The 27,165-nt window shown below is 47.7% G+C and overlaps 11 protein-coding genes across 11 annotated transcripts; 5 read left to right on the forward strand and 6 right to left on the reverse strand.

Annotated features, from left to right (window-relative positions):
- Positions 1–1,353: 1,353 nt before the first annotated feature.
- Positions 1,354–3,534, reverse strand: F5B22DRAFT_108195 (uncharacterized protein). Its single transcript, XM_047968735.1, has one exon. The coding sequence runs from the start codon at positions 2,872–2,874 to the stop codon at positions 1,708–1,710; it is 1,167 nt and encodes a 388-aa protein (XP_047831614.1). The 5' UTR covers positions 2,875–3,534; the 3' UTR covers positions 1,354–1,707.
- Positions 3,535–5,852, forward strand: F5B22DRAFT_108256 (glycolipid 2-alpha-mannosyltransferase). Its single transcript, XM_047968736.1, has 3 exons — positions 3,535–4,727; positions 4,799–5,237; positions 5,367–5,852. The coding sequence occupies exons 1-3, from the start codon at positions 4,195–4,197 to the stop codon at positions 5,691–5,693; spliced, it is 1,299 nt and encodes a 432-aa protein (XP_047831615.1). The 5' UTR covers positions 3,535–4,194; the 3' UTR covers positions 5,694–5,852.
- A 508-nt stretch (positions 5,853–6,360) lies between these two features.
- On the reverse strand, positions 6,361–7,549 carry F5B22DRAFT_603256 (uncharacterized protein). The gene is made up of 2 exons (XM_047974728.1): positions 7,097–7,549; positions 6,361–6,928 (listed from the first exon to the last, which is right to left on the reverse strand). The coding sequence occupies exons 1-2, from the start codon at positions 7,374–7,376 to the stop codon at positions 6,840–6,842; spliced, it is 369 nt and encodes a 122-aa protein (XP_047831616.1). The 5' UTR covers positions 7,377–7,549; the 3' UTR covers positions 6,361–6,839.
- Positions 7,550–8,362: 813 nt separating this feature from the next.
- Positions 8,363–11,051, forward strand: F5B22DRAFT_654763 (kinase-like domain-containing protein; the record flags this gene model as incomplete). The annotated part of the gene is made up of 10 exons (XM_047979827.1): positions 8,363–8,389; positions 8,514–8,936; positions 9,130–9,454; positions 9,542–9,691; positions 9,747–9,802; positions 9,862–9,911; positions 9,964–10,012; positions 10,071–10,181; positions 10,266–10,725; positions 10,843–11,051. 10 exons carry the CDS (start codon positions 8,363–8,365, stop codon positions 11,049–11,051), a joined length of 1,860 nt encoding a protein of 619 aa, XP_047831617.1.
- Positions 11,052–11,787: 736 nt separating this feature from the next.
- F5B22DRAFT_645696 (FAD dependent oxidoreductase-domain-containing protein) lies at positions 11,788–12,705 on the forward strand (the record flags this gene model as incomplete). The annotated part of the gene is made up of 2 exons (XM_047978619.1): positions 11,788–12,343; positions 12,488–12,705. The coding sequence occupies 2 exons, from the start codon at positions 11,788–11,790 to the stop codon at positions 12,703–12,705; spliced, it is 774 nt and encodes a 257-aa protein (XP_047831618.1).
- A 130-nt stretch (positions 12,706–12,835) lies between these two features.
- F5B22DRAFT_603260 (proline iminopeptidase) lies at positions 12,836–14,392 on the reverse strand. The gene is made up of 4 exons (XM_047974729.1): positions 14,093–14,392; positions 13,364–14,038; positions 13,188–13,306; positions 12,836–13,135 (listed from the first exon to the last, which is right to left on the reverse strand). The coding sequence occupies exons 1-4, from the start codon at positions 14,217–14,219 to the stop codon at positions 13,079–13,081; spliced, it is 978 nt and encodes a 325-aa protein (XP_047831619.1). The 5' UTR covers positions 14,220–14,392; the 3' UTR covers positions 12,836–13,078.
- Positions 14,393–15,031: 639 nt separating this feature from the next.
- Positions 15,032–16,789, reverse strand: F5B22DRAFT_603262 (uncharacterized protein). The gene is made up of 2 exons (XM_047974730.1): positions 15,738–16,789; positions 15,032–15,686 (listed from the first exon to the last, which is right to left on the reverse strand). Exons 1-2 carry the CDS (start codon positions 16,630–16,632, stop codon positions 15,229–15,231), a joined length of 1,353 nt encoding a protein of 450 aa, XP_047831620.1. The 5' UTR covers positions 16,633–16,789; the 3' UTR covers positions 15,032–15,228.
- A 3,767-nt stretch (positions 16,790–20,556) lies between these two features.
- On the forward strand, positions 20,557–22,303 carry F5B22DRAFT_603269 (uncharacterized protein). The gene is made up of 2 exons (XM_047974731.1): positions 20,557–21,166; positions 21,223–22,303. Exons 1-2 carry the CDS (start codon positions 20,990–20,992, stop codon positions 21,934–21,936), a joined length of 891 nt encoding a protein of 296 aa, XP_047831621.1. The 5' UTR covers positions 20,557–20,989; the 3' UTR covers positions 21,937–22,303.
- Positions 22,304–23,066: 763 nt separating this feature from the next.
- On the reverse strand, positions 23,067–23,572 carry F5B22DRAFT_645701 (uncharacterized protein; the record flags this gene model as incomplete). The annotated part of the gene is made up of 2 exons (XM_047978620.1): positions 23,067–23,103; positions 23,166–23,572. The coding sequence occupies 2 exons, from the start codon at positions 23,570–23,572 to the stop codon at positions 23,067–23,069; spliced, it is 444 nt and encodes a 147-aa protein (XP_047831622.1).
- Positions 23,573–24,589: 1,017 nt separating this feature from the next.
- On the forward strand, positions 24,590–25,328 carry F5B22DRAFT_645702 (uncharacterized protein; the record flags this gene model as incomplete). The annotated part of the gene is made up of 3 exons (XM_047978621.1): positions 24,590–24,631; positions 24,684–24,860; positions 24,969–25,328. 3 exons carry the CDS (start codon positions 24,590–24,592, stop codon positions 25,326–25,328), a joined length of 579 nt encoding a protein of 192 aa, XP_047831623.1.
- An 823-nt stretch (positions 25,329–26,151) lies between these two features.
- Positions 26,152–26,574, reverse strand: F5B22DRAFT_645703 (uncharacterized protein; the record flags this gene model as incomplete). The annotated part of the gene is made up of 1 exon (XM_047978622.1): positions 26,152–26,574. One exon carries the CDS (start codon positions 26,572–26,574, stop codon positions 26,152–26,154), a length of 423 nt encoding a protein of 140 aa, XP_047831624.1.
- Between the last annotated feature and the right edge of the window lie 591 nt (positions 26,575–27,165).

Consider the following 27,165-nt stretch of genomic DNA (forward strand, 5'->3'; position numbering starts at 1 on the left):
ATGCCGGTCCGAAGTCCATATCGTATATGTTGAATTTGGAGTGAAGGCTCGCAGCGGTGCGGAGGCCGGCACGTGGATCCCTGAGCACGTCAAATGGCATATCGGTCCGCATGATGTAGAATGCGTTTCCAAAGTACCGCTTGGACAGTCCAAGGAACCTTCAGCAGTCGACTGGCTGGCTGGCCAAACTTGGCGACAGCATCAGTGGAGAGAACTCCCGCGCGGTGCCTCGCGACCAGAATACTTCGCCAGACTAGTGCAGCAAATGCATCACCAGTGGAGATCCAATCATCACTGCGACGTGGGAACTTGCGGGAAGCAGCCTTTCTCAAGTCAACTAAAGCTTTACGACTGATGTGAAACGTTCTGCAGACATTATCAACCGCCTTGATGTTACCGTGGGCGAATGCAGATGTCGTGAAAGCAAGATGGTTCTCTATGTCCCCGACTCTAACCCCCACTCGAGACTAGAGTAGTCCGATCTGAGACGTAAGTCTTGTTCGCCGATTCTAGAGGATACCTGATATCGCCTACCTGGGCTTTGCGAAAGTGATCTGCGAAGATCTTGAGAACCTCGATAACCGTCTGTAGAATCTGTATGGCAAGAATGACACCGCGTGGAATGAAGTTGACACGGAACCGGCAGACCTTTATAGGCTCCTTTTGGATATAGATTACCTGTGGTAGGGAACTCCGTGCCGTGGTTCCCGGTACGACCTCGAACCAACAACGGACGTACGATGGGTATTGCTAGCCCGAGCGCAGATGCTCAAGCAATGGCCGTTCGTGCTGCCTACGCCAAACTGGCCTTTTCAATATATCGCATTCCGACGAACACGCCATCCTTATCCAAAAACTCGGACTCGTCGCCGAAATCAGTATTATCAGGATCCAAGCAGGTAAAGCACATCTTAACCACCACCTGTCCCATATAATATATCAAGTTCATCGGCGGCTAAGTTTACAAAGTAATTTCTCAAGGCCTCCTGTTACCACAAACTCAACTACTACCTAGAGCTCCCATTTCTTATAGTCAAATAAGGTTACCCATATTCCTACTATATTATAATTAACAAACGACTTACCTAGCCTTACCTTTAACAGGCCAACTCTAAGTAAAGCTATATATCATGCTATATGTAACGGCATAAGTAGATCTATTTTTGTACTGTGGCGTCTATTTATAAGATAAAAACTAATCCATCTCGATATCCCTTATCACCCGCTAAGTAACAATTGTTATGTACAGGGCTGTTACAATTACCATAAGGGGAGGAGATGCATCTAGCGATGCGCTGACAGGAGGTTATGAACTAGAAACAGAAACATACCCTAATCTCGACGTATCATTAAAATTCCTATGGCATCGTGTATCAACTCACAATCTAAGTTATATAAAAGAAGGAATATATATCTAGTCTTATCAATGCAGGCTTGTGCCATTTATTGCAAAGAAGAATTGGTATCTAGTATTTACAAATAGGGGGAATCATTCAGGTATATGACTATGATAACATGTTCCTAGAGCGCCGCGTGAAACCGCTGTAGCTGCTATGGGATAATCCAATTGCGCGCCCAAACGTCATGTTGTAAACGTATAAACGTGTTATACAATGTTCTAACACCAAAACGGTGATCTTTCAATGTCTATGCCCATCATCAACATGATACATGCTAAGATGTGGCTGTCCTATTGTCATGGCCATACTATTGCCAGACCGAGCCTACATTATCTTGCAAGAATCTCCGGACTAACAGATTGAAGCGCGTATCACGTGTACGGACTTTCTCGGGCGTGAGTTTGCTGAGGAAACGATCCCATGACATCTGACTCCAAGCGTGGTAGGCGAGTTGTTCACCGAACAAACTTCCCCCGTTCCGTTCTATCTCGATATCCCATTGACGAGCCTGCTGTCGTGTAAGGGGCTCGTGCATCCAGTGAACGTGGTGCCAGGTCCAGGTAGGCCAGAAGAAGGTTGAAGGAGGTAAAGCGCAGATCTCCTCAGGATTTTGCAGCTGGAGCTGCTTTGGGAGGACAACACTGTGGAAATTCCACTCTCGTGAAAGATCGACGTTGTTGTACTCGGCGGCCCAACGATCGATGAATGTACTATTTTTGCGGGCCACCATGATAGCGTTGCAGAGGCCGCCGCGGTCCCCTCCCTCGTGACCCATGATGATATCGCGAGGTGATCGCAGAAGGTCCGTAAAGGGACGAAGACCAAAGGCATCTATGTCTAGATATATTCCGCCCTCTTCTTGAAGTAACTTGAGGCGCAAGACGTCAGATATATGAGCGGCCTGCCAGTGGGCGCCAGGTTGATTTTTCAAGGCGTCCATCTCCTCTGGCGAGTGATAGACGAGTGTGATATCATTCTTCAAAAGGTCTATCCAGCGATTGGATAAGGGGTCCTTGTTGGGCTCTGGAGTGGGCGGATCGGCGAGGTAGGTATAGTGAAGGGAAATATTATCGGCGCGCATACCGACGATAGCACTGCGTACGGCGAGATAGGAGATGAAGTCGAAGGTGCCGACACGAGGGTCCTCATAGGGATTTCTGAGACCGAAGATGAAGTGGACATGGTTTGGTATAGGCTCAATGTCGGTGGTAATCGTAGTAGTAGTAGGGCGTGTTCTGCCGAAAAGACATTCTAGTTCATCTTGGGTTGAGACGAAGTCTTGTTGGACCCTGTACTGCGCCGACCAGGGGTTGGTCTGACGCAACCAATCGCCGAAGTCGTAAAGGAAGGGCCATAGGTAGGGGGCGAAGAGCAGGACGAGGACGATCAGGAGGATGGAGGAGGTTCGTCGACGGCGGAGGAGCGACGTGCCATCCCAGCGCATCGTGTAGGTTTTAGAAAGCCAACGAGACATACCCTCGCATCGAGTGGGCGTGAGGGGATTGTGTCTTTCTTGGTCGGCAATAAGGCAATTGGATCATGAGCGCATAATAAGGGATAGGCACTTCAGGGGATGAGCAGGACGAGGGAGGAGAATATTGACGATCGAAGGCGAATGCCATGCGTGGCCGGAAATGATTTATACGATTCTTGTCAGCTCAATCGAGGGCTCAATTGGGTTGAAGAGAAGATGGGGCGAGCTGTGTCGAGGCGCGGGGGATCCCCTAAGATGACATGTTTTACAATACAAGGCTATAACATGGCGAAGCAGATACGAGGTTGGCTGATTAAGAAGTCGGAGGTCTGGCACGAGATTGGATGAGATGTTGGGATATTCGGCTGCCTGGCCTCAGAAGTCTGACGCCAGAGAAGAGATGACGATGGATGCTACCTACAGTCGACCCGGTACCTACCCTAGTACCAAGTAAAGTACTATGTAAGTACTGTCTGCTTGGGCAGCTGCGTTAGCCGAGAAATGTAACAGAATGTAACGGCGCCCTCGTCACTTCCTCTCTCCAGCCCCAACCCGCCTTTGTGCAGTGGACCAATGGCGCATCGTCATCTTCATCTTCATTATCATCATCATCTTCTTCTTCTGTCTTCAAGGTGCCATCTCCGCATAACTACATACCTACTTGTAGTAACCTAGAACTACCGGTGCTTCCCAGTCCTCTGATTAGGGGATTGATTATGTGATTAGGGGATCAGCGAGGGAGGGGACGCGGACGCAAGCGCGTGCATGCGTGCAGGGCAGTTCGTGGGTAAGCACTGCCACGGCGCATTTACTTAATGCATTGCTGCATTATAGCAGCATGGTGCCCCGCTTTTTATACCTACAGTACAGTACCTAGGTACCTAGGTAGGTAGGGTCCAGTGGCGCTGATTCACTGCCTAACCGCACTAGAACGTGCTAAAGATACCCCGAACATCCCCCCCTATCTGAAATCTGGCAGGGGTTCCCCGGGGTCGCATCATGCCTTATAATTGTTATCAGCCAGAGTGACCGGCGGTCAGCACCGTTTTTATCTGCTTTCGCGATCAGGAAAATGCTCGACAACCAAAAACTCAATTAAACCAAAAGAGAGACCCGGGCAACCAGACTGTTCTGATTTTGTTCATAGCCGGGGTTTTTGTCATTATTGGCGCGCAATGTTTTGAAAACCATGGTATACTATCCATCATAATACTGCCTATCCTATCTTGTCCTCGTCCGCCATCTGAAGCGAGCGAGCGAGCGAGCCAGCGAGCCAGCGCACTTGGCCGTCCAGTGTGTGCGCCCGACCAACACGCTTCAATGCTACATCACCGATTCACGCAGCGCTTGCAACGCCTGCGAAGACGCGGCCTCCACAAGTCGCCCATCTTATGGGTCGTGCTCCTTGGCGTCTTTTTCGAAGTCGTCGTCCATTGCCTTCGCTTCCGAGTCCCCGTCCCCAGCCGTGAGCTCGACACCCCCTTTTACGCCACCTGCCAGGAACCCGAGGTCAACGCTCCCCGCGAGAATGCCGCCATTGTCATGCTCGCCCGGAATGAGGAGGTTGAACAGGCTCGCCATTCTGTCGACAGTCTAGAGCGCCATTTCAATCAGTGGTTCAAGTACCCTATTGTGTTTCTGAACGACGAGCCATGGAGCAAAGAATTCATCGACGTTTTGAACGCCACCACAAGTGCCGAGACCATCTTCGAATATGTACCAAAGGAAGAGTGGCTGTTCCCGGAGTGGATAGATGAGAACGATGCTAAGGCCAGCATTAAAGCCCAAGGTGAAGCCGGCATTCTGTACGCCGGCAAGGAAACATACCACCACATGTGTCGCTTCTTTTCAGGGTACGCTTTCCACTCCTAATTCTAGCGTCAATTGTACACAGAAAATTAATGCTGACGCTCTACGAATACAGATATTTTTACCAGGTCGAGGCCCTCAAGAAATACAGGTGGTACTGGAGGTTGGAACCTGATGTCGATTTCTCCTGCGCCATCACCTACGATCCATTCCGTGAAATGGCTCGTCACAAGAAGGTCTACGGCTATACCATAGCTTTGTGGGAGGAGAAACGCACATGTCCAACTCTCTTCCGCAAAGTGTCAGACTGGAAAGAGTCTCAAAACATCGCCTCGACTTCCATGTGGAAAGCCGGAATAACCCCATCTTGGGTCCCTTGGCCATTCCGTAGCTCCCTGAGCTGGTTCTCGCACCGGGATAAATACGGAGATGGGTGGAACACCTGTCATTACTGGAGTAATTTTGAAATTGCAGATTTGGATTTCTTCCGTAGCGAAAGATATCAATCGCTTTTCCGCATGCTCGATCAGGATGGTGGCTTTTATTATGAAAGGGTATGCTCCTCTCATGATTCCCTCCCCCCTAATTTCTCCATGACTGCAGCATTAATGTCATCTTTCTAATGCTTTGATTCGATTTTGTCAAAACACCGTGAAATAATTCACTACTAACTATCAAATCAGTGGGGGGATGCGCCAATCCATACACTGGCCGTAAATATGCTGGCTCAGCCGCACCAGATTCACCACTTTGCCGACATTGGCTACAGACATGACACGTTTTACCAATGCCCCGCCAATGCGCCTGGAGGGCAGTTACCCGAGTCGAAGACATTGAACAAGGCTAACGAGTCTTGGGCACCCGAGATTGAGGGCGGTGTGGGTTGCCGATGCGAGTGTGATGGCAGCAGGACACGAAACATCCCCAATTTTTGTCAAAACAGGCTGAGGTCGCCAAATACTATGAGCCGTCCTTGGAGTACATGGTTCCAAGAATGGGTCTTTTTCTGAGTTACTCATGTTTTCGAGCTGAGAGCGACGGAACCGGTCTGCATATAAATGACAAAAATGCGCGAGATCGCCCGATATTAGGGTCACGCATGAACCGCGAATTGGGCCCCAGCTGGCTCACAATGCAGCATCATATCACATTATTTCACGGAACACGACCAGATTTCATGACACCAAGCATTACGCAATGCTAATGGGAGTCTATAGATATATATGGGTAGGTAAGCAGAGGAGATCTTGCCACAGATCATAACGACCCTGCGAAACTAACCAGCCCGGAGTTTCAAGTATTTACAAAAGAAAAATTCACTCAGGCAATGGCTACACACGGCGAGGCGGTGTCGTTTTTGCGAATTCTATACATACAGCGCGGAGGTGAAGAGAGATATTTGCATGAAGCATTCGGAGTTGGTTTGATGCGATTGTTGTCGTCATTGATACCCCATCCTTCGTTCCACCACCTCACAGTTACGGCATTTGTTTTTTTTCAATGGGCTAGGCCAGAAGTCTTTTCGCAACGTTTATATACGCACACTTATATATATGGCAGCATATATTCTTAACGGTAACGAATTATATACACAGCTCATCGAGACACATAATAGACGGACGGGCAGACAGACAGGCGAGTCTACGCTTGGAGGCGAGGCTACTGTACATTATATCATGTATTATATAGGGTGTCTGCGAAGACCGGTTTTGGTCAATACATTGATGTCAACATACAGATTCCAACTACCTATCTGAAAGACGCTAGATTGGTCTTCTTCATGACCCCAGACGGTGCTGGTATAGGCAGGACCCGTCTTCTCATAACTTTGGATTTGTCCACAGAACACGCCTGACCTGACGAGCCACCGATCAACAACGCCTCATGCGACGGTAGTCGTGATCGTATGGTCGGATATTGACCTCATTAGGCTCGCTTGATATACAGCCATGAGAACCCTGAAGCGGCAGACATGATAACCTTCGGCTGCTCTTGACCATAGAACGATCCTAACACAGCGACCATGTAATAAATCGCGTGCCCGGCGGAAAAATCGTTAGGTTCGTGACCTTAGAGCTGATCAATGCCACTTTCCTCTCCGTGCTAGTGCATGTTATATCTCTCTCATTTTCCTTTTTTTTTTCCGTTACACCCGCTCATGAGATATTGTCCGTGTCGACAGCCATATCGTCCTCGGTAGCCGTTCCCTGCTTCCCTTTCTTCTGGTCCTTCGTCTCTGCAACATCTAGCAGACAAGCACAAGTATTAGCGAACATCCATCACCATCCACACCCATCGACTCGACTTCATTCAACTAACTCATTTCCGGAGACAGATAGAAAAGTACCAAAAAAACACCACGGAGTACGAAATAAAACCAAACCGGAGAAAAGTGGGATATCGATCAACGAACCTTTCATCTCGACCTCCCCCTCGGCCTCCATCTTCCGCTTCAGAGCATACCCCATCTTGCGCTCCAGCTTCCTCGCCTTCTTCGCGCTGAGCGCCTTGTTCGGCCCGCTCGTCGGCAAGAGCCCTGTGCGCGCGCCGCGCGACGCGTCCGCTTTACTGATCTTGTGCTGGGCTTCCCGCGTCTTGCGCGAGAGCTGCTTGGCTGATGTCTTGCGGGCTGAGGCGCGCGCTGCGGCGAGGCGGTTCTTGGAGGGGCCGTTGGGGTTTTTGACGGAGGGCATTTTATCGTTTCTTCTTTTTTGAGATTTTGAGAGATTGATGGGGGTTTGTGTGGTGGTATGTGTGGGTTTTGGGCTGTTGGCGATTAGGTTCCTTGTGTGTATGAAGTCGGTGTTGTTTTTTGGTTTGCGATTCGATTGGTACAATGTAATTTGAGGTCGATGTCGGCGGCGAGTATCGAAGCAAAGATGGACCCTGGAAATCGAAATTTTGGTGGGGTCGGGATCATCCTGGTCTAGCGTGGTTCAAGAGTGTAGCTAAGTACTTTATTTCTTTCTTACATTTGCTTGAATTAATGCATAATATTGCACGCATAGTAGTATAATTGAATAATAATTCACTTTTGGGAGACAGTGCGAATAGTTGCTCTTACAGTAGATCCCATTTCGATTACACGACCTACCTTAGGTAAACTATTCAACTACGGAGTACCATCGCACCAAAAGATATAACTTTCGGGGCTCTTGGCTCTTCTGCTTGAATAAGAACATAGGTGAATGGATATAAATTACGTCTGGTGTAGCTCGAACTTTCAGCGTGACCTAAGTGAAGAGGATTGAGAAAAGGAAAAAAAAAAAAAAAAAAAAAAAAAAAAAGGGGGTCTATTCATTGTCAATATGTAACTGTTGGATTATGCCGTGCAATTTCTGATATTACACCGAAAGTCTTTCTATTGAAGCTCTTTAGTCAAGCATATAAGTACTGCCCGGATGCGGGCCATTGTCATTACAACGTTTGTCTCGAGCCCTTTAGCTTTTGATAGCTTAACCAAGGCACTGCATCTCTCTTTGTGTCTCAGCCTCTATGGCTATTCGTAACCAAGTACTACCAATGCCAATGCCTTCGGACAGGTATTGAGTCTATATTTGGTTTGATTCCCATTCCGAAGCATGTGCCGCTAGCTTTAAACTTGGCAGTCTGAACTGGCTATCTCCTTGCTGCTCACTATTACTGTTTTGGCTTTGATCGCATTGGCCGTAGGATCAAGATGCATTCATTCATCCCATCTCAACGGGTAAGTAATGTCTAAGCGGCCTCCTGGCTTCCCCCCTTCTCGCCCGTATCCTAAATCGTAAAATGCTTCCCACACCGGGAAGTTATCGTTGTGGCTGGAACGGTACTCATGCATTAGACTATAGCAGCAGGATAAAATCCGGATCCGGTTGCATAATGTGTTTCGAACCTACCGTCTGGGCAAACCATTCGATGAACGCAATCCCGAGCACCAGGACGCACATGTGGAATTACCTCTGTCCGGCGAGCCGGATGGACCAGTATTCTTTCCCCCCGTACAGCCAAACTACCATATGTACCAAGTAAATGATAAGGGATACAATCTCGACTTGTACTCCAATGAAGCATTTGTACCATCCAAGTACAGAATCCCCTGGCGACGGTCTCGGATGATGCGAGATTACTTTGAAGATAGGGTTCAAACTTTCCAGTATGACAGAACTCTGGGGTGGGGTGGTAACGGGATGGCGGCAGTGTTTGATGAAATGCATAACGACGGTGGGGGGAAATGGAGATCTGTCGTTGTGAAAATGCTATTCTCAGCCGATGTAGAGAATTTAGAGAGGGAAACAGAAATGTGTGAGTCTGTCCACATTCTACATAACAAACCCCTGTTCTTACAGAAGTGGAACTCAACCATGTGCTAACCGCTTCCCCTTTTGAGCAGTAAATGCAAGTTATCATCATTAAAGCCAGTCACAGCCTTCTGGCTGATGAGCCAAATCTGACATATGAAGATAGGAATATAAGAATGCCGAACATATTGTTCAGCTCCTATATAACGGTTTCGAAAATGAGGTTGAGGTTGAAACTGATAGCGAGGATTCGGACGAGTCCACGGATACCCAAACTGGCCAGAGACAGCAACGATCAGAGTCATCACCCGACGAATCTAATGAAGACTCATCATCCAGGAGGAAACGGAGAGTAGCAACAGGAGAACCGAGGCTCAACTGTTTTGTAACAGAAATGCTAGAGAACGGGGATCTATCGCAATTTATAGCCAAAGTGAGGCAAAACGGGGAAACTGTCCCCAACGTAGTCCTTTGGCGTTTTCTTTTATGCCGTGAGTCTTCTGTGCCGAGACCTATCCATTTCATTTATACTATGAGGCGGCAATCTCGCGAGAGCTAAGTTAACCCAGGACATATAGTGGTCAGAATGTGTATTGGGCTAGCCTATCCACCCGACAGTATTGAACAATTCAAAACTCTTCCTCCTCCTATCACGGAGAATGTCCCCCTTCCAGAGCATAATGTTGAGCCAAGGCGTATCTGCCATTTTGATTTTGACCCTAGGAATAGTAAGTTTTGATCACCATAAGGTACAAATGGACACTACTGATATAAGGTCCTAAGTCTTCATTGGAGATATTGCCACAAATGCTGAGCATCGATGCGCGCCAATTCTTAAGGTAATGAATTACAATCATCCTAGACAAGGCCGGAAGGACAGGTCAACTAACTTCGGCAGCTTGGAGACTTTGGGTTAGCTACTGAAGTTTTGAATGGGAAAGAAAACTTGTAAGTTCTAATCGCTTTAGAACTGGAGTGAAATGCTAAACACGCGGCGTAGTTATTATGAAAGACTTAGATACTACGGCAAACGTGGCTTTTACGCGCCCGTAAGTACCTCGTCTCCTTCTCAATTACCAATAAGGAACATAGTTAATGATCTGTTAGGAGCAATTCTGCGAGGATTGGGACTACATTGACCCCGATGATGACCAGGTGCATCTACACCGCATTGCTGGTAACTACGGCATGCACACGAATCTCTGGGCTGTGGGCTTAGTAAGTATAATCTGTCTAAACATCGCTCCTTAATTGAATAAACGTCCTTCATTTTAAAAGAGTGAGCTAATAGGAAAAAAACAGGTGATGGAAACCCTCATCACATTATGCTACCCAGCATCACCACCCACGCCAACTTTAGTTAAATGCTGCCAGCCGCCACACGAAGAATACTACACCTACGGCGCACACCTACAAGAGGCGAGGGACGTCGTCGACCCGGAGCTCATCGAAGTAGTCATGCGTCTGCAGGCGCACGAAATCAAATACAGATACACGTTTGAACAGCTCAGCGCGATGGGGATAACGGATAAGGGCAACTTCGGCTGGACGGACCAGCGGGTTCTAACCTGGTTTCAGAAAGTTCTTCACGATGCCCCGCTTGATCGTGATTATGAAGTCGAGGCTATCCTGGCAAATCTTCCTAACGAATCTACCCAACAACCACAAGGGCTGTCGCAGATGTCACCACAACAGCAGCGGCAACCTGCAGAGATTATCGGTGTCCCGCCCGTCAACCCGCTACCGGACCACACGTTCAAACGTACGTTTCTCACCCTGCTCTCATGAAACCCCCAGTTATTGATCATCATGACTCCCTTTCCCTATGATATACGGTTCTGAGGTTGAAAATATCAACTAACATGTTCACTACAAACAGCCATGGGCAATCAACTTCCAGACAACGGTGGCCGCGGCGGCGCCGGAAGGCCAGGGCGTCGGGGCCTGCGCTCCAGATATCGCCGAGCCGGGCTCGGGAGATACAATGACGGTCAGCCCGGTCCTGTAAATCCTCCCATGCCACCTCGAAGGGTAGAGAAACGGTATCCTTTTGAACGACGTGAGATTATCCCATATGATCCAGATTAAGTGAGAGGTAGACTAATGGTTGCATTTTAGGTCGCCTCTGGCGCCCTTAGATCTAGAGTGTTGGGGATTAGCTGTATTACGTGTAGAAAATATGTATCATTATATAAAACTACTAACTTCTTTTTAGCAATAGATTGATTCCAACTATTCTTTTCACTGAAAGGTCATAGGTGTTGACCGCTGCCGTTGTCGAGAATCCATGATTCGACTCAGCGCAAGGACGCTGTCATGTAAATGGATGTGGAGCATACGCAATTTAGGCAGCAGTAATCCTAATGAAAGCTACTTGTAAGTTAGGCAATTAGATGAATGAGAACATGTTGTGTTTTAGGGTAAGTCGTTGGGAAAAGGGGTGGGCCACAACTAAGTAGCCCTAGGTAGTTCATTAGCTCCGGTATCCAACCCGCTTGCACAACAAGGGTCCCAAAGAGAGGGGTAATCCTGCAGATTGTATATCCTCCGAAGCAGGTCGTGTAGAGTATCGCGTCATGAGCTTGCGAGTCACGATAAGGCTTAACATGCAAAGAAGTTGGGGCTCATTAACCTCCCTGAGAAGTGTTGATGAAGACTAGGACTGCCGCGTAAGCATGATGTAACGCCTTTAGGCACCCGCGCCCTGCTCATCGACAGATTACGAAGTCTATGAGTCGATATTCAATTGCTAATGTACTTAAATGGCGACTAGTCGGACGTAAATGAGATACATCACCAAGAACTTTTGCACCAGAAAGGCACAATGTCTTCCTCAACTGATCAAGTTGCCCCAAACTCCTATCTACCAGTGCCCAACCCCACCACTCCGTATTGGCGGACTGATCTCCACCCTCTAGACTCGCACCATTCAACCGAGGACCTACCCTCACAAGCCGACGTGGTCATCATCGGCGCCGGTATCTCAGGCGTCTCAGTCGCATACCATCTATCGCAAGGCGAGGGCAGTCCTCCCTCTATCCTCCTCCTCGAGGCTCGTCAGGTGTGCTCCGGCGCCACGGGACGAAATGGCGGCCACGCAAAAGTGAAGACGACATCGATTCTGGAACTTCTCGAGAAAGATCAGACCGAAGAAGTAGAGATTTTGACCGCCTTCGTCGGCGCGCACATCGACGCGTACAAAGACGTCGTCGAGCGCGAGGGCCTGGACTGCGAGTTTGAGCTGCGTCGCAGCTACGACGTGTATGCTAACGAGAAAGATGCCGCGGCGCTGCGGAAGGCGTGGGGTGAATACGCGGGACAGCCGTGGACGCGCTCGCGACAGCTGATAGATGCTGATTTCGCGGAAAATGTGTCGAAGGGTATATGCAGAGGAATTTCAGGGGGTGGGAAGACAGTGGGACGGAGGTTGATAAGATTTGGACTGGAAGTAAGTCTACCTGCACATCGTCATGACCTATCGCGACTTACTCTTCCATTTTCAATGCTGACACATATCTGCCTAGTAATGGGCTCAACGACCGATGGATTCCCACACGGAGGCGAGGTGCCGGGGAGAAAGGGGCAGTGGATTATAGCAGGGTTTAATGGTGGCGGTATGACGATGAGCTTCTTGCTTGGAAAAGGGGTTGCGCAGATGGTGCGGCATGATCTGCCCTTTGAAGAAATCGATCCTATTGTTCCTCGATTCTTCAAGACTACGGAAGCGAGGTTGGCAATGTAATCAGCTCACTTGGTGGTACTATCTTGACATCAATGCTTCACACAGTTGGAGTCACATCGCAATACGAAAGGAAGTATTAGGCTACACTTCGCTTTATCTTGATATGCAATCTCAAAAAGTTCCAAGATGCTGAATAGAATTCCGTCTGATCCTAACGGATGTGGCTATCTACCGACTTCCTGACCGAGGATATCGTGACAAAGATTAAAATGCAAACATCTTGCCTTATATGTAGTGAATGTAGTCCTGGTGTAATTACTGCAAGAGTTTCAGTCTGACCCATTTCCTATCACCCTTAAATAAATTCCTAAATCGACAACCGACATAGTTTCTTTTGCTAAGATTCCAGCCTTGAATACAAGTGATTCATACTTCATAGGTTCGCCAATTCGTCACACACTTGCGTGAGTTTTGCGGCCGTCCCAGGTTCCTAGAGAAGTCAGCGAGGTTCTATAGTACACGTGCGTGATAGCTATACTCACAGAAGCAGCATGCCCGGCATCAGAAACAAAGTGTATTGAAGACCTAGGCCACGCCTTGTGCACTTTCCAAGCAGTCACTGGCGGGCAGAGCACATCATAGCGCCCCTGGACAATAGCCCCTATTCAGGACATCAGTTGACTTCGCGCAGGTTCTACATATCCGGAAGACCACTCACCTGGGATATCCTTGATCTTCGCCATATTCTCAGGGAACAAGAGCTGCCCGTCCTCTATGAAAGCCCCATTTTGAAAGAGGTAATGATTCTCGAAAAGCGAGTGCGTATAGCACCACTCAGGATCATCCAGCATCCCTATAGACTCTGTATTAGGCTTCAATGTCCCCGTCGTCATATCCCAACGACTCCACGCGACCGCCGCCGGGCGAGAGATTGCAGGATCGGGCGAGATAATCCGATCGTAGTACGCCTTAGCAGGGTCTGCTCGTTCGTTCTCGGGGAGGAAGGAGAGGAAGGCCTCGCGCTCTTGCGGGAAGAACATGGCTGCGGCGTCGCCTGCTCCGGGCCCGTAGAGTTCGGCCCTAGTCGCTAAGAAAACGCCGCGGATCACGAGGGATCCGACCTTGTCCGGGTGTGCTTGCGCATAGAACAGGCCTAGCGTGCTGCCCCACGACCCGCCGAACACCATGTGCCATTTCGCGATGCCGAGGTGCTCGCGCAGTCGCTCGATGTCGTCGGAGAGGTGCTGCGTCGTGTTCTCCTTCAGCTCGTTTTTCGGACGTGATTTACCTACGCCGCGCTGGTCCAGCAGAACCACTCTGTAGACTGCAGGGTTAAAATAGTTGGCGTTCTGCGGCGATGTGTTGGCACCGGGCCCTCCGTGAAGAAAGATCACTGTGAATGGTATCAGGATGCGAAACAATTAATCATTCGGAGAACTCGTCTTACCAGGAAGCCCGTCTTTCTTGCCGTACTGTTCATAGTAGATCTCGTGAATGGATCCGACTTTGAGATGGCCGGAATCCCATGCTGGCTCGTGGGTGTACGAGGTGCCGGTGGACTGTGGGGTAGACATCGCAAAAGAGTGAACTAGAAATGAAAGGTATTGATATCACATTTACATCTCAATTTGATTGAAAGTAGTCTCATGACCTTTTCACGACGAGCCAGCTAGCATCTTCATATATCCGGGTGTTGCTGGCCGTGTGAGTCAGTCAGTTGTGGAGTTGATCTGCCTGAAATTGTCACATATGGGTAAGGATTAAGCCAAGGATTCCTAAAGCGACTTGGACGAGCAAGATGACGTGAGTTCTATCGTGAGGTGACAAGCCCGGTTTCCACAGTGATAGGAGTCATTGTGTCAGGGGCAAGGAAGCACTAGGGCAGAAGTTACCCCGAGGGAGTGGAGATAGTTCAATGGTCAGGCATGTAAAAGAGCAAGGTTATTTGTACAGTTATCAGTCTATAACTACTTGCCGGTTATCTGCCAACGTATTTGCTATACTACATACAACTAAATTAGTAGGGTAATTCCATCCAAATTCAATTGGCTTACATATAACATATGACTCCAGATAGGTCCATTTTTTCGTAATAATTGTAAGAACAGCAAGGTAAGAAAAGCGCCAAGTTATAAGCGTATGGAATTATAGATGGTTAAAGTATTGATTAAAGGCAACAGGTGCAAAGGTAAAGGTAGGTGCAAGTAGGTCCTAGGCTAGATATCTAAAGGTTATGAAGGATTGTCAGGGCAAGGTGTAGTTTAGTGGAGAACCGTACCTAAACTGCACGCAGATTTAACAAAGGACGACTACAGGGATAATCTCACTCACATAAGAAGGCGACATGGGCTCACGAGTACGATGGCAGTACCTGGGAAGATGATGATGTAAAGACAATGTACGATAGGGTATTGGACGCGGCTGTGGAAGATGAAGGCTTCCAATGCCAATAAACCTGAAAATCCTTCAATTTTAGTTCTTATTTCTCATTCTACCTAATTGAGGATGTGAAACCCGTCGTTGAGCATTGATGCATAAGGAAAAATTATATCATGGCTAATCCCCAGCCGCCGAGCACCCCCATCACCATACCATGATAGAGCCCGGATGTGTTGCTGAGTTACTTGGTGTAGAATCTAGCGGTGACCTGAACGTAAATGGCTGTCTCTTTTTGCCTCCATACTCGAAATACTCCAAGTCAAAGCCTTCGTATTCTTTGATGTTAACCATCAGCCCTTTCAAAAGTGACTCAAGGCTGGAGCTGCAGCTATGAAGATAAGACCCATCTCTCCAACTGGGGGTTTTGAGTCCCTGAACAGCTTTTATCGCAAATGCCACGCTATAACCTGCCAAAGATCTACTTGAAGATGGATGGAACTGAAGGCCCTTTTGATACATCAATTGCCTCTCAAGAGAACCGAGCGACATTGAAGAGCACGCTTCGGAACAATGGGGCTGTTCTTGACGAAAGCGATCAAGCAGACTCTTGAGCGCGTTACTGATAGCGTGAAGTGTATCTCGTCTCTGGTGATCGATAACAGCTAGTGGAGTTTCAGCAAAGAACAGCCAAGGCGGTCTAGATTTGTACTAACAAATGATGCGGTCTGGTATGGGCAAGCCCATAGTACTCAGTGGTCCTTTACTTTGGTTTCGGGCTATCTTCGTCGCGGTCTTGAATACTTCCGACCACTTAAAAACCCAAGAAACGAAAAGAAGCATGATGAGATTTTTATCAACGGTTTCAGGGGCTGGTAACCCCCCAAATTGAGGGTACCATATCTCAGTGAATGGTTCAAGTACTTCGTCGCATTCGTAGTAGTCGACGACTGTAGCAACCTTTGCTAGCATCTCCAACTTGACGTTTCTAGGGACTTCGCGGTTCTGACCATGAAGTATCCTCATTACTGTCAAAAACGCATAAGTATCAAAACCCTCCGCGTCGATATGTCGGAATCCATCAGTGCCCGGCTGTGACTCCTTGAAAGGCCCGTTTAACGCGTTCTTGAAGTAGCGAGATCCAAGTCTTAGATGAGCTGAGGACACTTGGAAAAGTACACACGGTTCGGGAGGTGGTGTGCAGTCTTCCTTTTCACTCTCAACAACTTCTTCTGGAAACGGAAATGCGACATTGGTGGCATCAATTACCTCGATCACTTCTGTCGCGTCAGCAGCAGGTACCTCGGGATCCGGTTCGGGATCCTGTTCTGGCTGCACTTCGTGAACAGTCGAAGAATTTTGTGCAACAGGCTGGATTTCCACAATTCTCTCTTCATTCAGCCGCCTAGGCCTCTTTTTCTTTTTGTCCTTTTTCCGTTTGGCAGACAGCTGTGCATCATCATCAAGACTAGACCACCAGGTTATATTTCCCGAGGTTCCGCAGGGGTTTAGCTCTTCCTCAAATGGCAGGGGAGGGAATGGCCCGTCGAAGTTGCGGAGAGTGATTATTACATCACCATCAGGATCGAGGACGTAATCTGGAACGCCCATGTTGAAAGATGTTGTTAATGGTTCTTAGCTGTATTTCGGCTATTTCAGGCAATCAGTTAGGGTGTGGCTGGAAGTGAGAAAGGCAGGAGAATCTTCTTCATGAATGCGGGGTTCCAGCCTTATATCACGAAAGAGAACTGGGTAGCGTAGTCCCCAAGGCTTCCTGCGACTCCGGTCTCAAATGCAGTTGGCTACATCGGATACTTGCATTTGTATGCATGCTACACCCGTGAACGGAAAGATTACACACTATGACTGGTCATAATTCCAAGTACCGAAAGCCACGTCTCTCCACATTATGTGAGATTGATGTAAGGCTCCACGTAGGACCAATGAATTGGAGTTTTTACGCTATCAGACTGTTGCCTTCTGAAATGTTCTCACTCTCGGGATCTATCATATGCATGTGGGAGTAAAAGGAGAAAATATATCCCATACGCAAACCCCAATACAACCCTCCTAGCGCCCAACGGAGAGAATTCAAAGAATCTAGCAGTCCAAAGTTATGCTATCATTGTTGTTTCATTTGGCAGGTCAAATATGCGCAAGCCCTGGATTATCAACCAATGGTGTCGCGTAGACATATTGGGGGCAGGCCCCTTGACGCTGTTGTAAATGGGTCGGTAGCGAGACTTGAACCTACAGTAGGGGCCTACATGCGGACGTCGTTTATTTACGACTATGCTCGTCTCACTGTAGCTGAACAAAATAGGTAAATGTATTGTGTGCCTTTGTAAGGCACCATCAGGAATCAGTAGCTAAGACGGACCCAAGCTTCGATATTGTCTGCATCTAACATATTCTGCCATGAGTGTTAAAGCCTACAATCCCAGTGCCTAGTTGAAACATTGAGAATACTGAGGGTTATTCACATTGGGTTACCTTACCCAGCCGACCCCCGCAATACTCATCCGTATTTGTGACCCTATTGCAATTGAAAGACACATGATAAGGTTGGGTACTTAATGATTGCGTATTACAGGCTTAGACTACGTAACTACTAGACGCAATGATATCTAGTACCCGCGTTTCGAGAAGGTCTGGAAACCGTGGACTAGAGAGGCTCAAGGGAGTAATCATATTCGTTAGCTCAAGCGGCGCCCTAGCCTATGGCTTCCAAAACCAGTGGCACATGGGTAGATGGATAGCGAGTGAGTGATTGGGTAGAAGATAGGTGATGGCGAAGCTCGTGTGGTAAGGGATAAGAACTGTCTACAGGATCCTCAAAACTTGACAAGTGAACGATCTACTCAAAGAATAATTCATCCTTATATATGAGTTTTAATCTCCGAATAGCCTTAGTGATATCAGGAACAATGATGCAATATGAGGAGCTCAGTACGAGAGTCTATGCTGACTTATCGTACGGGTCGTGGCGGTGCGGTCCACCTTATAGCCGTCGGGCCTCCGTTTTGCCATCGGCGTAAGCTAACCCCCCGCCTCACGGGCCACCTCATCGCGGGCCGGCTGCATTGTACGGTGTTTATATATAAAACTCCAAAACAAACAATTAATAATAACTAATTAAAAAGAATAGCTATAGCTATTAAACTTTAAAATTAGCTATAGAGTATAATTCTATATATAGTTATAATTAAATTATAAAAGTATTAAGTCGAAGGTTAAGAAGTTTATTCCTAACGTTCCGCTCCCTACCATCGAGAAGCTAGACCTTGATGGGAACGATAGCAGGGTTCTAGTTACCAGTATGTTTCATAGCTATCTGATACAGCACCTCACTAACAGGATACTAGAAGCTAGCATGAAAGTAGATCTTACTGCATATCTCAAAGACTTAGAGAAAAGCAGCACCCGGAGCATTCGAGACGTTATCAATTTCAACAATCAGTGTCCGAATGAAGAGCTCCCAGACCGTAAGTTTTTCGGAACTAGTTCCGAGTATAGTTGCTTACAGGGTACAGATCATCCGAGGCAAGATATAATAATCTAAGTTGATGAGCTTTAGTTGGCTGAGGCCGACTACCAAAAGAATCTTGGGCATGTAAGAAAGGTGTGTAGGGACGAAGGGGTGGACTTTATCCTTCAGCACTATGGTGTGGACGTGATCGTAGGACCAGCAGATAGTTTTATTACGACCCTGGCAGCTGGGAGCGGTAAGGAGACCCATTGCAGTTTTTTCATTCGCTTTCAATTGATGTACACCTCAAGCCAAAGGGACTCTGACCTGGAAGATAGGATATCCGATCGCTGGGATGCTTCTCTCGTATCTCGAGTTCAATGGGCGGCCTTTAGGCCTGGCGATACTGGCTGGCAAGAACCAGGATGCCACCCTCGCCAAGTTTCTGAGTGTGGGAATCGACATTCCCACCTCGGAAGCCTCCGCCATCTCTTGTCGAACAAAGTGTTCACTAAAATGTTGCACCGACAAGGTAGTCCTCTGAGTGTATCAAGCTACATTAGATATATTCCTCATTGTCTTGGCAAGTTTCATTGTTCATGGTATAAGGTTCCGCCAGTTAATTGAATTCTCTCCCCGACTTATCCAGCTTCTTCATCTTCCCTATTTGAGGTATGCCGATGTGCCGCGATATTTGTTTAATACTCATTGGCCCCAACTAGTCGTAAAATATATGCAATAACATGACACTAGGAGCAATTCCACATAGCTAACTTTTTGGTTTCACCCCGACTCTATGTCGCTATCAGAGGCAGCTCTACTCGGCCGTCGCGCATCTGCTTCACATTGGGGGGGCTTTTGGGGTACCTACATCGTAGTGCCTATGCTGCCATACGGCCTTGCCCAATTGGAATGGAGGCAACGAGCGTAGGTCTACTGTGGAATAGCAGGAGAAGATGCTATTCGACCCTGAATACATGACACTTCAACGCTGCCAAGAATATCCCAGCCAGTATTCTGACTGCCAGGAGGCACCTGCCACTCCTCAATCTCGGATCAATCGCCATTATCAAAGACATCCGCCTGAATCACCTACAGCGGTGATGACTTCCGAATCCATTACCGATTTTGCGAGATCGTCACACTGAGCCCCTTGTACGCTGTCTTAGACGCAAAATTTGGCCCCCAATTAATGGCTTGGAGCGCCGTCGCCACTAGCCCCTATGAAGTAGGTATTCCTAGACTGGCAGCGTCAGCAAATAGAACGGCCAGAGAACGGCCCACCTGCAGAGACCGTAGAAACTCGCTGGAGAGGCCATTACTTTACCCAATTAGGCACTGCCTAAGTACCAAAAGACAGCCATCATATACTGGTACTTAGTAACAGGAGCCTCATAAGCCCCAAAGGGCGCGAGCGGCGGACCAAGATGGAAATTTATTCACTTTCTTTCTGGAGAGGGGGCTGTTGTAGAGCGCATACCCCTAGAAGTTAAACAATTTACAAAGAGATGGAAGTTGTGGTTCTTGCGGCGCAGCCGCTGGGCACCAAAGGTGACTCTAGATTCGTTGTTAAGTAGGCTAGGTAGATAGAAATAGAAGTACAGATGTGGATACGGCTTCTCGAGGGAGAATCTACGGCCTCTGCAGGTGAGCCGCAAATAGAAGAGTGGCTTAGAACACATCGAGAGTGTATTCCGTACGTACCTAGGCAGGACTAATGTGCGATGACGTGCATGAAGACATTGCAAGACACAGCCACATGATAGTAGATGATAGCTGATAACATTGAAGATATTCCAATACCCAGTGACCTCGGGAGCGACCCGAAACGTACCGCGCCATGCTTGGATGTCACTTCTGTCAGAAAGTACAACGTTAAACTGGGGAGTCTTCGTAATAGTCCAATCATTCCCAATGCGATGTTGCAGTGAGAAGATGACACATGTAGATCTGTAGATACGCAGACTCTTGTAATTTCTTGGCGGTGGGGGCGGGAAGGCTCTGAGGAAGGTTTGGCATAGAAGAATGACTGCGAGCATGTGTTTCTTCAGCGCTTATTTTATACTATAGGAGCTTCTGCACCCGACATATAACAACATCGAACAAGTTTCTCAATGCTAGCTAACATCTTTTAGTCCGGGACTCTTTCCTACGAAAGTGTTCAGATGTTAACGCGACTATAATGGTGTGCGTTTTCCAGGATCGGCATCTTTCGACGGTGGCGACTCTTCTTACCGGAGCCGGAATAAGGCTTGGCACCGAAGGATCACTTCCTGATTGTCTCAGGATCTCATCCTAAGAGGTGGTCAGAGCTACAGCTGCGCCTTTCAATCGTAGATTTTTTTTTTAAATTGAAATTCGTCGTTGCTGAAACCACCCAATTTAAAGCTCACAATCTTACCTGCTGCAGTCTTCCACATGCTTGGCGAGAAGTCATATTTGAGACTTCTATACCAGCACTGATGTAACAACACGCCCTAAAGGCCTTGGAAAACCAAGATGTTAATTTCAAAAAGCCTGGTTATCCCGCTTAAGTTCATGGGTCTAGCAAGCTTGCTAATGCTATCCGTGGTGGCTTATAGCAGTCGTACGAAAGCAGGACCCGGCCAAACGCCACTTACTCACACTCCGGTGGTGGAGAGGGAATGTAGCCCCGTGGACATGTATACCATAGAAGTGAAGACTCCCTATCTAATATTATTGTTACGCAGTCTCTAATATGATTGATTTAGTGGTTTCTCGACCAGACGAAGCCGGGATTTGAAGGGCCACTGTGCGGCACCGCGATGTTCTACTCCCGCGACATGTCGAGAGCGGCCCGGACTGTCGCCCCGAGCTTGAACAAAGTCACGATCTGGGACGTATGGCCACGCGAGCTATACGATCACGAGAATATCATTTCAAACCCCATGCGATGCATCCATCGTGATCCTGTGCAGCGGCAGACTTTCTTCGAAAACATGTCACTAGCATTCGCAAAAAAGGCGTGTGGGGGTGCCGGGGTGCTGCATAGTTCTCAATACTACCGGGAGCCCCCACGTGATGGCATCTGGGCCATGATCGAGGAACCCGAGCTTACCAGGAGTGAAGGTCCTGTTGAGTGGCTGCGGAAGTTCCGGTTGCATCCTGAATTCCCCAAACTTGCGAATCTACTCTCAACAGCGAAACCGACCCAGAAATGCCAAGCAGAGGCGGCGTGGTTAAGATCTAGTGTTGGCATCGAATGGCTGCGTAGCTTGCGGATTGAGGAAACGGTCACTCAATGGTCGGAAGTGTTCTGGAAAAGGGATAGAACAACGCGCGGACGTCTCCCGAAGAGTGGACACGAGGGGCTTCATAGACGAGCGCAAGTCCCTCTACAAAAAGTCGTCCCCAGTTATGAGGCCAGTACTAAATGTCAGGAAACAGACGACTTTGGGTTTTTCGATGATATTGTCAATTGGTAATACTGGTTTGAAAATAGGGTAGAACGTCGGGCGTGTGCGTGAACTACCCAATACGAAGTTAGAATAAGCTTTTAGGATCAGAAGAATGTTCGGCTATTCCTAACCTCTAGTGCCCTACAGACATAAACCCTGCCCCGCAATCTTCGGAAAGCGTGTTAGGTAGTAAAACAATGGTAGACTGGAAGGAACTTGCCGGTTCTAAAATAAAACATTTAAATGTTACATTTATAGGAGGACCGAAGCCTATAGATCTAAGCTATCTTTAAGGATCATTTAAAGGAATAGATTTAACAATTATAGCAGTTCTACAATTAGGAAGAACTTGTAGAACTATAGAAATAAAAGGGGTCTACGATAGATAAGCTGATGTATCGATAGAGGATCTGTTTACCCTAAGCCTTATGCGATAAGTTGATTACAGAATTTTACGAACATCCATTACATGGATACCAAGGAACAACCAAGACAGTAAGGAGACTGCAAGAAAAATACGACTTCCCAGGACTGAGGAAGGCAGTAGAAGCTGTTGTCAAGAACTGCAATATTAGGAACTCGGTACGGGAGCCCGTGCTGACTGATCGTGGCGGTGCGGCGGCCCCGTCGGTTTTACACCCCACCCCGTAGCCGCTGATGCTCTGTTTTGCCCTAGGCACACTCGGCACATTGACTCCACCGGTGCACCGTATTGAGGGAAACGGAGCCGCTGAGCCGCCGAGTCATGCTGCCCCTCTTACTCTTCACGATGCCGTGACTAGGCCGGACTAGCTGATCCTGTAGTCGGTCCGCTGAGGGCGGAAGATGTGCCTCTACTATTGCAACCATACCTGATGGTGCTCTATTCCGTAACTTGAATTAACTTTGAAGCATAGCGAAAGAGAGGCCTAGGCTTAGGTGAACTTTATCGCGATGGAATTTATAAATACGAAGCGAGTGCCTATTTAAAAGGGGAAGTGTTTTAGGAAATACACGATAATCTCAAAACTGCCCGGGCATTGTAAAAGAGTGTGATCAATCTGTCAACCAGTTTGCGCAACCGCACCCCTGAAAAATTTCCGTCATTTCAAGTTAAGACCTTTATAGGTAGTTGCTAAAGCCCGTAAACTATGTTGTTCAAGCAAGCTTTGCGAACCTCAGTTGGTCGCGCACTGGCCGGAGTTGGGGTCCGCCCTGACCAGCTGTGAGCAATTGCATACCGACATATGGAAAATGGGAATAGATTGAATACTCACTTGAACTCGAAGCCAGCATGTTCCTGGTAGCCTCCCTGTCCACAGCCGCTGATCTGCTTGGTGAGATAGGTGTAGCAATCGCCGCTAGTAAGGGTAGCGGGAGCGCTGTTCTCATTTATGATGGTGAAGTCGGCCTTCTTGGTACTGTCCAGATTGTAGCATTGCTGGATCTCGTCACCGGGCTGCCATGTTCGTGAGCCGCTGGTCCCGACGAACGCGTTGTTGCATGCCTGCGCAGCGTAATTCTTGGCCAGCCCCGAGTCGGCCCCCCAGTTTTCGCCTGTGCTCCAGCATGTGTCGATAACAGGAGTTGTGCTGGGAACGGCACGTCCGAGGACTTCGGGAATCAATGTCATCCCGGAGGCAAGAGTCGCTGCGAAAAGAGAGATGAGAGTAGATGGGTACATTTTGGGGATGAAATGCGTGCTGAATGCTAAATAGGGTGCACAAGTCTGTAATTTCTGGTCTGTCAAATAAAACGAAGGCTTGACTGGTGTTTGTGATTATGAAAGTGGTGGCGGAGGTGATGACGATGATGGTGATGGGGTTTTGGTTGACCGCTGTAGAGGAAACACTGCCTTATATAGATAGTACTCTAGCCCCTTAGACATTAGTCTTATCAAAGCATACCAATGTTATTGTTAGTTTCGAGGCTCTGATATTTTGTCGTAGTAAGTTGATCGCATGATCTTCCGAGATGGACACGCGTCAGGTTTGCTGTGCTATCACAAAATCAGCTGCGAAAAGTCTTATTTTTAACTTGGAGGATCTGAATTTGTGGTATAACAAGGCATCATACCGATCCCCGCGCATTAAGCATCACAGCACCACTAGAGATTGTTGGTAAGCAAGGATTAGGTGCCATTGTAGTCGTCGATGGTAATGATAGCTGAAGACTTACATTCATTTTACTCGGTGATACAATATTTACGTTGCTTGTATTCTATTTTACAGAGGGTTCTTCATTTATGTTGCCCGATACAACTATTTCCCATCCTACTTGAATATTTTTTGGTTGCGGTACAGTTGTGGTATAACTAAATGTATTTTATATTAGCCATTGTAAAATAACGCAAAACTTGGACTTAGATTAGCAGGCAATGGGTGTTGTTAGGAGGCGTAGGCGGCACGGAAACAAATCCGTTTCATGATATCATGAAAGGCAGTGATCAACCTTACCACTGAGCTGTGACAGCGAGCATTATTCATAAAATTGAGAGTCTGAAATTAATATATTATTACGTCCAAGTAAAATTCTACGCTGTCTTTCACGCCGACCTTCCGGTTGCTTTTAGGTAAACTTGTCCGTCCGCCACTAGACTCTATAAGAATTGACTTGCTTAGACGGTCAAGTCTACAACTATCTACACTGACTGGCGACCCTTAAACACATCTAAGTTATTGCACACCTTAGAACCTCCATCATGCATTTCACGTTCCTGATTATTTCGATCCTCGCACCACTGGTCAGTACTTACAGCTCTTGCTATGACTAAAGTGTACTAATTGATTCCTTAGGCTACCCATGCCTATCTGAATCTCTCTACCACAGCCTCGCTGGATCGTTATGTCCCAGGTTCAGTTCGGACTATATCGCACACTTTGGAAACCGATGAGGACGGAGCTTTAATGGTAAGCCCAGATGGTGTCATGCGAAGCTTCTCCTCCAATGGTACGGTGATCGATTTCCATCAGGTAAGTCATCTCAGCCACTTCTCATTCCATTCAAGTGTTTTGAATTACCATTGGAGGGGGGGCATAATCACGTTGCATTTAGCTGACTCATTGGGCTCAACACGACAGCTCGATCCAACTCAACTAAAAGAGTTTGCTGAAATCCAACTTCGTCAGTGGCAGAACATGGGCAAGGAAATTCCTGCAGCGGTTAGCAATTTAGCTAAAGCACCGTACACTGATGGACGCCAAGTTTTGGACAAAGAAAAGCTTCTCAACCCCCCTGATTCACCTTACCCCTTGCGCCATCTTGTGCCACGGACGTCCCATTCGCATGCTCAGGTTCCACTGCATCTTCTTGATGAGAGACAACAATGCATCGGCTCACCTTGTCTCACTTTCGGTCAATGTGCAAGATATAGGCCTACTCCGTGTTACCAATGTTACTTCCCAGGAGGACCTGAGAGTGGTGCTTGTTTGCTGAATTAGGGTACGGATCAGGGGCTTGGATCGAAAGAGGGATATTGACACGGTGTGAGTGGGCTGGACGGACAAGCATATGATTACATTCTGTGTTTACACTCTTTTAGCCTTCTGCTTTTACTATTTTTCATTTGATTTCATCCGTAACAGACACTCGCTATTCGGTAGTTCAAATCAACTTCCATCCGCTCTCTCTCTTGCTGTCTTATTCTTTAAGTAAATGATATGCCCCCCTTTAACGCCAGCCAACTAGTTATTTATCAATAAAGTAGCTTGCTAGGTCTTAGTTGGTGGTAAAACGTCAACTATCGCGAGTGAATTGTTAGGAAATCAAAGCTTTTCTCGCAGCTTTCCGTGTTGTCGGTTTTCGGAGTGACACGAGTCCGACGACCTAGCAGATAGAGCCTGTTGCATTTGCGAGATGGAGATCCCTGCCTTCATGCGTGGCGTGATCGGAACATTGTCAACCTTGAAATATCTTGGGGTGGATTAGAAAAAACGCGTAAGTAGACAATAAGATGACATATGGCTTGGAAGTGATCGACTCTCTGTTGTTGCTATCGTAATGAATGTTCGGATGCTGTGCCCCCTCCTACGAAACAATGCGCTAGGTACACTAGAGCAACAACCTAACAGCAACTCATTTAGATAATGAAACGAAAGTTCCTAAGAATAATTCCTTGCCACAATACTAAGTGTACGACGCCAACTTGGTTCGTCCATTGCACCACGTGTGCGGTGTTGGCCCACCCCTGGCAAACGCGTCATCTGCGGATGGCATATCAATCGATGATATCACACTCCGAATTTGCGTATCAACTCACGAGCCCTATCCTTCATGTTGCTGGCCAGAGGTTTGGGACTCCTGTTTCTTCAGTGTCTCCAACTCCTCGATAGTTTCTTTCTTTTTCAGCTCGCTCAATGGTGCGGGCAAGATGCTTTTGTCGGGGTTGTACCAAGCTGATTCAGGAGTCTTAAATCCATCGACCCCATCCCATTCTGCAGTGAGGTATTTTTCAGCGTACTCCTTCGGGAACCTGGCATGCAACGCTGCGATGAGGCTCGGGCGGAGAGGCGCGGCGCCGATAACGTCCCGCTCGGCCGTGAGAGACCGCAGAATACCATCCTTTCCCAATGAGATGACGCCATAATTGTCCATTTTAAAGCTGGCTATGATGGCGCTCAGTTCCTGTTGGTCAGAGTCTTCGCATGACCAGGATCCGCAACTATCCTGGGTGGGTTGCGCTGACATGGCTGCAATCTGAAACGAATAGCTGCGGGGTAGAGAATAGTGTCAAATCGATGTTCGTGGCGTCTTCTGCTATGGGTTCATTCGAGGAACCGAAGAAGCCTGGCTGGTTGTTGGGATGGGGTTTGGTGCGCTCTTATATTGCGGCGCAGTGCTGCCTGGAACCACCCCTGATAATTATGTAATCCCGGCATCCAATCAGATCTGTTAATTCAGCCAACTGCGTCCCCTGTTGTCAACCATGATGACGACCTCTCTCCTTTATTAGGCAGCTGCAGATCAATATTCATGCTATCCATGCTGGTGTAGAGTCCGGAAGGAACCACGGTTGGTTGATGGGATGGGGTAAAGCGTGCTTTATTATTGCGGTGCTGTTTGTAAGCTTCCCGGTGGCATATGTAATCCCATAATCCAATTCGATTCGTACACTAAGGCAACACTCTCTTGTTGACATCTATGAAGCATGAACTCTTCCCTTGAACGGGATGCTCGGGATCTGCTTTCTATTTAAAACCCTGGCAACCATCCTTTTGGTCGATATGCTGTTGGTTTCGTCCCAATCCTTCTGTACGATAGAGCTTCACACACAAGGAG

The sequence above is a fragment of the Xylaria bambusicola genome (assembly GCF_022495145.1).
Source record: "Xylaria bambusicola strain CBS 139988 unplaced genomic scaffold F5B22scaffold_16, whole genome shotgun sequence".
Classification (NCBI taxonomy): domain Eukaryota; kingdom Fungi; phylum Ascomycota; class Sordariomycetes; order Xylariales; family Xylariaceae; genus Xylaria; species Xylaria bambusicola.